General features: G+C 43.5%; 1 protein-coding gene across 2 annotated transcripts in view; it reads right to left on the bottom strand.

The window, feature by feature from the left end:
* Positions 1 to 11,778, bottom strand: part of LOC125453363 (arylsulfatase H-like) — a 51,346-nt gene extending 39,568 nt beyond the window's left edge. For both annotated transcript variants that reach the window (XM_059646816.1, XM_059646817.1), the window contains exons 1-3: positions 11,674 to 11,778; positions 2,363 to 2,433; positions 89 to 238 (exon numbers count right to left, since the gene is read on the bottom strand). In XM_059646816.1, coding sequence (XP_059502799.1) covers positions 89 to 238; positions 2,363 to 2,385 — 173 coding nt within the window. In that variant the 5' untranslated portion in view covers positions 2,386 to 2,433; positions 11,674 to 11,778. The remainder of the gene's footprint in view (positions 1 to 88; positions 239 to 2,362; positions 2,434 to 11,673) is intronic.
* Positions 11,779 to 12,614: the final 836 nt, after the last annotated feature.

Raw genomic sequence — 12,614 nt, 5'->3', positions numbered from 1 at the left:
GTTCATTAAAGTTAAGGCCTTCACTGACTGGTATTCTACCAAAGTAAAGATACCCAATCCCCAAACCTGAATAAAATAATAAGAATACCTCATAGTATTATTTCCGTAACAGCCAATGTCCCCAATGCCAAGATCATCAGCCATAATTAATACAATGTTCGGCTGGAGGTTTGTCTCTGTACATGTTATATACGTTAGCAGTGTAGAGCTGTAGAACAATATTGTAACCACAACAGTCCTGCACCAAAAGAAGAGACAACAAAAACGCAAGTGAAATAAACAAGCTACACACAGGGCAATCAGGCATTTCACCAAAACCAAAGCCTGCCTTAAAAAGCATTAATTTCAGCAATAACATATTTCAAGATCTGACAATAAGATCACGCCAGGGCAGATATCCCGATTGCATGCTCCCAGCAGTTAGCTTCTACCATCCTGGCTGCACGCTGGAAAGATCACACAAATACAGCCTATGAGTTTCAGCACGTGTCAAAATTGTGTTGTCAATACTCACAACCCACTCCCAAACCTGGCAGTAAAGCGACAGAGATGTCACGGTGCAGGAGCAGGCCGTTTGGCCCATCGTGCCAGCACTGACTCATTAAGTCAGCATCACTACCTGATGCCATTCTCCTGTCTCTCCCCATAACATTGCACACCATTTCTATCTAAATAATCATCCTACATCCTCTTTAATGCCTCAATTGAACCTGCTTCCATCACACTTCCAGGCAGTGCACACCATATCCTAACTATTTTTGCTATGAAAATCGTTTTTTCCTCTTCATGCTTGTTCCATTTGCACATCACTTTAAATTTGTACATTCTTGTTCTTGTTTCTTTTACAATTGGGAGCAGTTTCACCCAATCTATTCTATACAGCCCTGTCACGATTTTGAAAACCTCTATCACATCTCATCGAATCCTTCCTCTCTCCAAGGAGGAAAATTCCAACTGTTTCAATCAATCCTCATACATGAAGTTCCTCTTGCCTGGAAACAATCACTTCGGCACTCTCTTCAGTTCACATCCCTTCTATGGAGACTGTCCACAACCATCCACAATATTCTAGCCAAAGTCCAGCAAACGTCTTATACAAGTTCAATTTTGCCTCCTTGCTATTGTAATTTATGCCCCTATTAACAATGACAAGGATACTTTATGCTTTATTTATTACTTTACTGATCCTACTATTTTTAATGATTTGTGCACATTTACATCTAGGTCCCTCTGCGCCTGCATCTATTTAGAATTATACCCCTGATATTATATTGTTCTTCAATGTCCTTTCTACGAAAGTGCATCACCTCACATTTCTCTGCATTGCAACTCATCTGCTACCCACCTTACCCACTCCACCATCAGTCTGTGTCCTCTGGGGTTACAACTGCATCCCTCAGAGTTTACAAGTCTTTGTCTTATCAGCAAACTCTGAAATTATCACCTACACACAGCATTAATATATGTCAGGGGAAGCAAGGGTTCAAAGATTGATCCCTGAGAACTCCATTACAAACCTTCCTACAGCCCAAAAAAATAGCTGTTGACCACGGTGGCTCAGTGGTTAACACTGCTGCCTCACAGCACCAGGGACCTGGGTTTGAATCCAACCTCTAGCAACTGTCTGTACGGGGTTTGCACGTTCTCCCGGTGTCTGAATGAGTTTCCTCTGGGTGCTCCAGTTTCCTCCCACAGTCCAAAAATGTGTGGGGTAGGAGGATTGGTTATGATATGGTGCCCAGGGATGTTTGGGACAGACAAGGGGAATGGGTCTGCGTGGGATGCTTTTCAGAGGGGTGGTGCGGACTTGTTGGGCTGATTTGTAGAGATTCATTTGTAGAGATTCTAATGTTCATTAGTCTGTGTTTCCAACTCAGCTAATTTTATATCCATAATGCTACTGTCTATTTTGTACCATGACTTACACATTTCTGCACAGGTCTGCTCTGTGTCACACTATCAAATGCTTTCTAAAAGTCTTTGTGCATCAAACCAGTGCTAACACAATTTGGCCTTCCTGGTACCTCTTCAAAAACTCCAGCAACTTAGTTGAACATGATTTGCTCTTTAGAAGTCTGTGCTGACAGTCCCTAACAACCCATTATTTTCTTTTTCCATTTGATACTAATTCTTCCTCAAATAATTATCCCTAGAAGCTTTCCCACCATTGAAATTAAGTTGACTGGGCTATGCAGAGGCTTTCTCAATTCACACCATTTATGTAGGAAGGTTGTACATGTGCAAAACTAATTGTATTGTCAAGGGCATGAAACACCTTCTACAATTTGGAAACGTTGCTCGTGCTAGATCCTTTGGGTTACAGTCATCCATACACAATCCATTTTGCCCTCCGTAAACTTACCTAAGATTTATATACAAGCTCATCCTTTTAATGTCTCTCCCTGGTTGACTAAAGTAGTTTAATTAAATTTTCTGAAAGAGAAACAGATAATGTTAAGCATGCAGAACTCATTGAAATAGGGTAGTTACCGCAAACATAATAGGTGCTCACAGACAGTTCTAGCTACATTTATAACAGTGATAACTAGCAGGGATCCATTACAGGTCAGTAATCTGAACAAGGATAAAGCCTGGAATGGAGGGAAGGTCTTACCAGGAAAAGTTGAGAACTAGGGCTTTTCTCTTTATAACGACGAAGGATGAGAGGTGACTTGATAGAGGTGTACAAAATGATCAGAGGTATAGTTAGAGTAGACAGCCAGAGAACTTTTCCTAGGGTGGAGGTAGCATTTACAAGGGGGCATAGTTTTAAAGTGAAAGGGGATAGATATCGGGGAGACGTCAGAGGTAGGTTCTTTACTCAGTGGTAGGAGCGTGGAATGCATTGCCGGAGAGGGTAGTGGAGTCAGCCTCATTAGGGGAATTTAAGTGGCTATTAGACAGGCATATGGATGATAGTATAAGGTAGAGGTGGAGGTCAGGTAGACCTTAGGTTTCGAGTAAAAGTTCAGCACAACATCGTGGGTCGAAGGGCCTGTACTGTGCTGTCCTGCTCTATGTTGTACATTCTAAGGGCTTTAAATTTCATGAGGTGAACAGTTATTGTACAACAGTACCACACACCCTAAACTTTGGTTCCAATCGTGAAAGTATGTTCATGGCACTGAATCCAAGAATGAGAAACATCAATTATGTTTCATGAGAATAGATTGAGCAAGTTGAACTGTTCTTTGTCCAGATCATAGCAACACATGAACATGAGTAGGCCATTCAGCCCCTTGACCCTATTCTGCTATTCAATGGGATCATGGCTGATCTGTGGCTTAACTCTGTTTACCTGCCTTTGGACCATATCCCTTAACACGTTTGTTTAACAAAAATTTAACTCTCTCAGATTTAAAACTGACAATTGATCTAGCATCCACTGCCACTTGTGGAAGAATGCCCCAAACTTTTATCATCCTTCATGTGTAGAAGTGTGTACAAGGCGGCAAAAAGGAGATTTGGTGGAATATTTTCAAAGTTATGAGTAGGCGGGACAGAACAGATATGGAAAAGCTGTTCCCGCTCACAAAAGGTACAAGATAAAAAGAAGGGGTAAATGTCACGTAATAAACAAACAAAGCCAGATTGGTGTGAGGAAGAGATAATGGGAACTGCAGATGCTGGAGAATTCCAAGATAATAAAATGTGAGGCTGGATGAACACAGCAGGCCAAGCAGCATCTCAGGAGCACAAAAGCTGGCGTTTCGGGCCTAGACCCTTCATCAGAGGGTCTCTGATGAAGGGTCTAGGCCCGAAACGTCAGCTTTTGTGCTCCTGAGATGCTGCTTGGCCTGCTGTGTTCATCCAGCCTCACATTTTATTATCTTGGTGTGAGGAAAATCTTTTTCCACACAGTGAATAGTTAGGATATAGAATGCATTGCCTGGAAATGCAGAGCAGGCAGGTTTAAATGGAGAATTTTAAGGGGGCATAGAATGACTTTTTAGATCGAAATAATGTGAAAGGGTATGGGGGAAAAGCAAAAAAATTGGCATTCGGTAAAGCTTCTTGTTTGAAGAGCCAGTATGAGCAGGATAGGCTGAGTTACCACCTACTCTGGTAATGTGACAATTCTGTGATTCTTTGAGGATGATGATGACCAAAGTTTCCAGTTTGTTCTTCTGATTGGGAATTCTCATGCTTTCTAACTCTATCATGGTCTCCATGGTAATACAAGGTCTCAATTTTCCAAACAATGGTGAAGCTGCGTTTACAGTCTACTTCTCGTTTGCTGGTGACAATCAATTTTACAACGGGGATGATGTTGAACTCAATTAAGCCAAAATTAATGTTTTGTTTTCAGAAGTGCTTTCATAGTTTGAACTCCTCTTTCTATTTCACCACTTTGCTGTGTAATGAGATGGATCTGAAGTCCACTACAATCTTAGCTCCTTTGTATGAACATCCTGGATCAGCGTGATTCTCAGGTGATCCATCTCACTCAAGTTTGAAGACAGAACTTACGATTGCACAAATGGGTCTGGAGAACTGATCCAACACTCCCTGAAGCAGAGGGGCTAAATGAGAATATTACATCTATCAGGTAAGCTTTTTAACCCATGTTATAAGTGCCCAGATACTATAAGGGCCTCATTATCTCTCCTTAATAATGTTTCGGAGATTGTACAGAGAAGGAAACTTTGGAAACACAGTACAATTGTATATACTATCTTTGTGTATATTCTAAATATTGCGACGTTCAGTTGATGTTATCACTGGACAATTCAGATCTCATACTTAAATCTGGCTATATTCAGCATATTTTGTTTTGTTATCAGAGATAATGGGAACTGCAGATGCTGGAGAATTCCAAGATAATAAAATGTGAGGCTGGATGAACACGGCAGGCCAAGCAGCATCTCAGGAGCACAAAAGCTGACGTTTCAGGCCTAGACCCTTCATCAGAGAGGGGAATGGGGTGAGGGTTCTGGAATAAATAGGGAGAGAGGGGGAGGCGGACCGAAGATGGAGAGAAAAGAAGATAGGTGGAGAGAAGAGTATAGGTGGAGAGGTAGGGAGGGGATAGGTCAGTCCAGGGAAGACGGACAGGTCAAGGAGGTGGGATGAGGTTAGTAGGTAGGAGATGGAGGTGCGGCTTGGGGTGGGAGGAAGGGATGGGTGAGGGGAAGAACAGGTTAGGGAGGCAGAGACAGGTTGGACTGGTTTTGGGATGCAGTGGGTGGGGGGGGAAAGAGCTGGGCTGGTTGTGTGGTGCAGTGGGGGGAGGGGACGAACTGGGCTGGTTTAGGGATGCAGTAGGGGAAGGGGAGATTTTGAAACTGGTGAAGTCCACATTGATACCATTGATACTGTACCCGGTGTGGCTTCCTCTACATTGGGGAAACCAAGCGGAGGCTTGGAGACCGCTTTGCAGAACACCTCCGCTCAGTTCGCAACAAACAACTGCACCTCCCAGTCGCAAACCATTTCCACTCCCCCTCCCATTCTCTAGATGACATGTCCATCATGGGCCTCCTGCACTGCCACAATGATGCCACCCGAAGGTTGCAGGAACAGCAACTCATATTCCACCTGGGAACCCTGCAGCCTAATGGTATCAATGTGGACTTCACCAGTTTCAAAATCTACCCTTCCCCTACTGCATCCCTAAACCAGCCCAGTTCGTCCCCTCCCCCCACTGCACCACACAACCGGCCCAGCTCTTCCCCCCCACCCACTGCATCCCAAAACCAGTCCAACCTGTCTCTGCCTCCCTAACCGGTTCTTCCTCTCACCCATCCCTTCCTCCCACCCCAAGCCACACCCCCATCTACCTACTAACCTCATCCCACCTCCTTGACCTGTCCGTCTTCCCTGGACTGACCTATCCTCTCCCTACCTCCCCACCTATACTCTCTCCACCTTCGGTCCGCCTCCCCCTCTCTATTCCAGTTCCCTCTCCCCATCCCCCTCTCTGATGAAGGGTCTAGGCCCGAAACGTCAGCTTTTGTGCTCCTGAGATGCTGCTTGGCCTGCTGTGTTCATCCAGCCTCACATTTTATTATTTTGTTTTGTTTATGTTTAATGAAGTGGTATCTCACTAAAACACAAATATGCCATGTTATAGATTTTGTTTTAACAATAAACCAGAAGTTTGTTAAGCAAAAGAAATGGTAGTTTTAAACACAGAATAACAATATTAATCCCATTCATTCCAAAGCACTCCTTTATCAATTTCAAAAAAGAGGAAGCCAAATCTTTGTTACTGACCTTTATACAATAGTCATACCAGAATCCCTCCCACTTACATTTGATAGTTTTCAGGTAACTGAGGCTTTAGCTCTGAGACTCAAGCCTCTAATACCATATTCCTATCATATACCTGAGTTTAAACAAACTCAGCTTCAATTCCTCTTCAGGGTTTTATCACAACACTTCTAGTCTAGGACTACTACTATGCTTTATTCTAAGGTGATCTAGTTTTACTATATTCTCCACATCGCAGAAACAAAGGACTGCCCAAAATAAAGGAAAACTGAAACAAACTTCTTTTTTCTGAGCTAAGAGCATTTCATTTCAGTTTATAAAATATTCCAGGTCCAGAAAGTTCAAACATAAACTTTAAGGTACATTTGTCTGCTTTGCTAGGTGTAAGATCCTAAAGAAAACAAAACACATTAGTTTAACAAAGTAAACCATAAAAACATTTTTTAAAATCACCACAGCTACAGAAAAGTTTATTCATAACTTCAGACCCATAAAATGCATGGTACTAATCAATAACTCTAAATCCAAATTTAAAATAAATGATATGAAATTGTATTGTACATACATATGTAAATATCAAAGTTTATATAACAGTATATAAAATTCTGTTAATGAACTGAACATGCAATTTACGTTTGGCGGAAAGTCTATTCCAATATTGATAGCTTTAGGAAGTGAAAGTATAATCTTGCTTGATACCAGGTAACTCATTGGGTCATAAGATCTAGGAGCAGAATAAGCCATCCATTAAGAGAGTCCAGGGGTTATGAGGAAAAGGCAGGAAAGTGGAATTAAAGATTATTAGTTCAGCCATGAACCCAATGAATGGTGGAGAGACTCAAAGGGCAGAGTGGCCTCCTCCTGTTCCTATCTTACCGCCTCAGTGATTAAGTCAGACTAAAAAACCCAGCAATGGAAATGTTTATAACAATAAAGCAAGAATGTAACAGAATTAAGAAATATTACAGAAGTTAAGTCTATAATAAGACCATAATTCTACCACTAGTCAAGAATCTATGTATCTCAGCCTTAAATATACACAAAGACTCTGCTCCCACAGCTTTCTGCAACAACGAGTTCAAAAGATGCAGAACCCTCTGACAAAAGAGATTCCTCCTCATCTCAGTTTCTAAATTTTGCTCCCTTATTCTGAGCCGGTGTCTCTAATCTTGGACTCTTCCATGATGGTAAATATCTTGTCAACATTTACACTGTCAAACCTCTTAAGATTCCTGTTTGTTTCAATGATATAACCTCTCACTCTTCTGAACTCTCAGGAGTACAGATCCCACTTGTTTAGCCTTTGTTCATGAGACAATCCCTCCATACCGGGGATCAGTCTAATGGATCTTCTATGTGGTAGGTCCAGTCGAGTTTATGGTCAATTGTAACACCCAGGATGTTCATAGTGGGGGATTCAGCAATAGTAACACCCACTGATTGTCAAGGGCCAGTGGTTATTGCCTGGTATTTGTGCAGCGCAAATGTTACTTGCCTCTTGTCAACCCAAGCATGGATATTGTCCAGATCTTGTCGAATTTAAATATGGACTGCTTCAGTATCTGAGGTGTCACGAATGTTGCAGAACATTGAGCATTCATCAGCAACCATCCTCATTTATGACTTTATGATGGAGGGAAGGTCAAGAAAACATTGTCATAGGGAAGTGGCTACAGCCTCAGAAGGGACGGTTCAGTCACGAAAGGCACCAAATCACTACAAGTCCCTCTCTTTGTATATTCCATAGGTGTTAGTCTATAAGTCAACATATGTTGAGAACAAGATAACAAAGTGTGGGGCTGGATGAACACAGCAGGCCAAGCAGCATCTTAGGAGCACAAAAGCTGAAGTTTCAGGCCTAGACTTTCTGATGAAGGATCTAGGCCCGAAACGTCAGCTTTTGTGCTCCTAAGATGCTGCTTGGCCTGCTGTGTTCATCCAGCTCCACACTTTGTTATCTTGGATTCTCCAGCATCTGCAGTTCCCATTATCTCTTATGTTGAGAACAAGTTGGCCTCGGGGGGGGGGGTAGTGGTCACCGCCTTGCTTTTTTGCTGCGAGGGGTTTGCTCTTCACGGGAGCATCTTAAACTCTCAAGTATCTTTGTGACATAGTCTGAACCTCCTGCTCAATCCTTTGCGCCCAGCTATGAGAAAATGGTCATAAAACATTTGTTTTTGTGGGATCACAAAATGAGGCTGAGCAGTAGCATGAGCCCAACATGTCGCATCTATTAACACTGACACCAAGTGTATGCAAAAATGTGATTCTTGAGGTAAGGGTAAATGGGTCATTTTGCATTGGTTCATAAGCCACAATCGACAGTATTCCAAACGGCAGAGTTATGGAAACCCACAACAACCGACAAGGCCGTTTGCTATTTAAGCAGGCACTGTTCGGGATCTTGGATGAATTTATCCCTTTTCACTGTTGCAAACATTCTGGCACACCTTCGAATACAATACTGACCAGATAAAGGTTAATGTAAACTCGCCACTGTCTTACCAGGTCATAGGGTTGTGAAGAGAGGGGCAGCTGGCAGTGGTTTAACCTGAGGCTTACCATGCCTCAGGTGGAGAGGCTGAGAAGGAATGGTAACCACAGCCCGTGTAGGAATTGCTGTTGGTATCACTCTGCATTGCAACACAGCCTACTGTAGCTAAACTGACCTACACCCCCAAACCCACCAACTAGAACCATTGCTTAAATGCTAAGTATTTTAAACAGTGCATAAGTACATTTGCAGCTCTATCGCTATTATCCTCTTAAGGATGTGATTCATAATGTCACAGCTGTCTTCCTAATTAACGTTACATTTACTTAATTATCCTTTCAACATATCCTCACCAAATACAAGAAGAGTTTGGTTAATGAATTGTCTTAAAAGGAAACAGGGATTCCCACTTGCTGCCCTAGGCACAGAGTCCAAGAGACAGGAAGCAAACCCTCACAGAAACAGAAGGAAACACACAAAGCTGGAACATCAGAACTGTTAAGACTAAGGTTCCTTGAAGCAGAAGAAAAATCATTCTGTAACTGAACTCTCAGCTTACTATCCCATGAGAGTCTTATTTCTTTTTAATCATGGTGACTTTGGCAGCCGTATGATGAGAACCCAAGTTTTTATATAGGAACAGTTTATAGGGCAGCTGGATTCATTCAAAATTAAAAGATCAAAAGGAAATGGTACCATGGGGTAAGGCAGTGGACTGGAAAGTGTCAAGTCAGCTTGTTCAGGCCCCAGAAAAATGGAAGCTGTTGCCTATTTTTGTATAGAATACAATTCAATTAAAACAGTTTGTCACAATCAGAGATTTTGAATGTATATGTTGAAATCGTAAATGAAAGTCATTTGATGCGTATATCTAGAACCTCTTTTAAAAAAACTAAAGAGAAATTGTAATCTTCCCAATCTCATATTTTACAAACAAGTTGACACAAACACATCCACTCACCTGCACATTCACTGTTACGCACAAACACTTTGTTACACAGACGCATGGACACACATAGGCACTCAACTCTCAGATAACAAAGTGTGTAGCTGGATGAACACAGCAGGCCAAGCAGCATCTCAGGAGCACAAAAGCTGATGTTTCGGGCCTAGACGCTTCATCAGAGAGGGGGATGGGGAGAGGGTTCTGGAATAAATAGGGAGAGAGGGGGAGGCGGACCGAAGATGGATAGAGGAGAAGATAGGTGGAGAGGAGAGTATAGGTGGGGAGGTGATAGGTCAGTCCGGGGAGGACGGACAGGTCAAGGAGGCGGGATGAGGTTGGTAGGTGGGAAATGGAGGTGCGGCTTGAGGTGGAAGGAGGGGATAGGTGAGAGGAAGAACAGGTTAGGGAGGTGGGGACGAGCTGGGCTGGTTTTGTGATGCGGTGGGGCAAGGGGAGATTTTGAAGCTTGTGAAGTCCACATTGATACCATTGGGCTGCAGGGTTCCCAAGCGGAATATGAGTTGCTGTTCCTGCAACCTTCGGGTGGCATCATTGTGGCACTGCAGGAGGCCCAGGATGGACATGTCATCTGAGGAATGGGAGGGTGAGTTAAAATGGTTCGTGACTGGGAGGTGCAGTTATTTATTGCAAACCGAGCAGAGGTGTTCTGCAAAGTGGTCCCCAAGCCTCCGCTTGGTTTCCCCAGTGTAGAGGTAGCCACACCAGGTACAGTGGATACAGTATACTACATTGGCAGATGTGCAGGTGAACATCTGCTTTGATTTTTCATATTAAGCAGATGTTCACCTGCGCATCTGCCAATGTAGTATACTCTATCCACTGTACCCGGTGTGGGTACCAATCTCTCCCCATCCCCCTCTCTGTTGAAGGGTCTAGGTCTGAAACGTCAGCTTTTGTGCTCCTGAGATGCTGCTTGGCCTGCTGTGTGCATCCAGTTCCACACTTTATTATCTTGGATTCTCCAGCATCTGCAGTTCCCATTATCGCTGAGCACTCAACTCTCATCCACAATTGATAAGGCAATGGCCTAGTGATAATGTCACTAGGCTGTTAACCCACACCTCCACACAATGCTTCGGAGACAAGGGTTCAAATTCCACTGCTGCAGATGGCGGTATTTGAATTCAAAAAAATATGTGGGATTAAGAATCTAATGATGATCAAGTATCCCGTGTCGACTCTCAGGTTCATTAATGTTCCTTTAGGGGAGGAAACTGCCAGCCTTACTTGATTTGGATAAAATGTGACTCCAGGCTCACAGCAATGTGGTTGGCTCTTCCCTAGCCTCTGGGTAATTGGGGATGGACAATAAATCCTCATCCCATGGAATGGGCGGGGTGTGGTGGAAACAAGTTCGCTCAATGACGGAAGCTCACAAATCAGCCACATAAAGTTACAAGAGATAATGGGAACTGCAGATGCTGCAGAATCCGAGATAACAAAATGTGGAGTTGAATGAACACAGCAGGCCCAGCAGCTGTGCTCCTAAGATGCTGCTTGGCCTGCTGTGTTCATCCAGCTCCACACTTTGTTATCTCAGATAAATTTACAAAACTCAATTCCAGTCACACACACCCAATCGTTCAGACTGTAACATGAAAAGATCCATTTCCTAAACTTCCCTCGCTCTTTCGCAATAGCTACTGAAGCTGTCAGTTCCTGACTCAAAGAACTGTTACGGTACAGAAGGAGGTCATTCGGCCCATCGCGCGCACCGACTCTAGTCCCTGTCACCAATCTCGCTGTTTTCTCTTCACCCCTGAATGTTTCTGGTGGCGTTTCCAGAAACAGAGCACATCCACACGGCCACACTTCAACTACTGCCCCTTTCAGAAATGGCAACATCACAGTGCCCACTGCAAACACACTTTTACTCTCCCTCCTGGGCTAACTTTACAGTTTCCAGCCATCATTTCATCTGGCTGTCCCGCCGCCCCCCCCCCCCCCCCCCTCCCTTCCTTGCATGTTTTAAAGCATAAAATATTTTCTTTCATTTTACCTCGGGGACCATTCAACGAGATCCGGGATCCGGAAATCACTTTGACGCCGACGAACGGGAAAAAAAAAGCCAAGGGGAGGGGAAACTGAAGCAAGTGAGTCCAATTGGCAGAACTTGGATTATTTGAAGAGTCAGAAGTTAAACCACTGAAGGGAAAAGCTGTGAACACGAACCTTTCCAGAGCGCCTTTTTAAATACAGCCTGCACACGGTACTTTAGGGCGGGAGGATTTGTATAATTGCTAATTGACTTAGTGTCTGTCTCCATATCGCTAATTCCATTGAACGATGCCCCGTCTTAATGTCTCCTATTTTCAAAACAAGTGGGCAATGCCCAGACAGATTGATATCACCCATCTGTAACACAGGTGGGCAATGCCCAGACAGATTGATATCACCTATCTATAACACAGGTGGGCAATGCCCAGACGGATTGATATCACCTATCTGTAACACAGGTGGGCAATGCCCAGACAGATTGATATCACCTACCTATATCACAGGTGAGCAATGCCCAGACAGATTGATATCACCTACCTATATCACAGGTGGGCAATGCCCAGATGGATTGATATCACCAACCTATATCACAGGTGGGCAATGCCCAGACAGATTGATATCACCTATCTGTAACACAGGTGGGCAATGCCCAGATGGATTGATATCACCTACCTATATCACAGGTGGGCAATGCCCAGACGGATTGATATCACCTATCTGTAACACAGGTGGGCAATGCCCAGACAGATTGATATCACCTACCTATATCACAGGTGGGCAATGCCCAGACAGATTGATATCACCTACCTATATCACAGGTGGGCAATGCGCGGACAGATTGATATCACCTACCTATATCACAGGTGGGCAATGCCCAGACAGATTGATATCACCTACCTATATCACAGGTGGGCAATGCCCAGACAGATTGATATCACCAAC

The sequence above is a fragment of the Stegostoma tigrinum genome, chromosome 6 (assembly GCF_030684315.1).
Source record: "Stegostoma tigrinum isolate sSteTig4 chromosome 6, sSteTig4.hap1, whole genome shotgun sequence".
In the NCBI taxonomy this organism is placed as follows: domain Eukaryota; kingdom Metazoa; phylum Chordata; class Chondrichthyes; order Orectolobiformes; family Stegostomatidae; genus Stegostoma; species Stegostoma tigrinum.
This window is presented reverse-complemented; position numbering and strand designations above follow the sequence as displayed.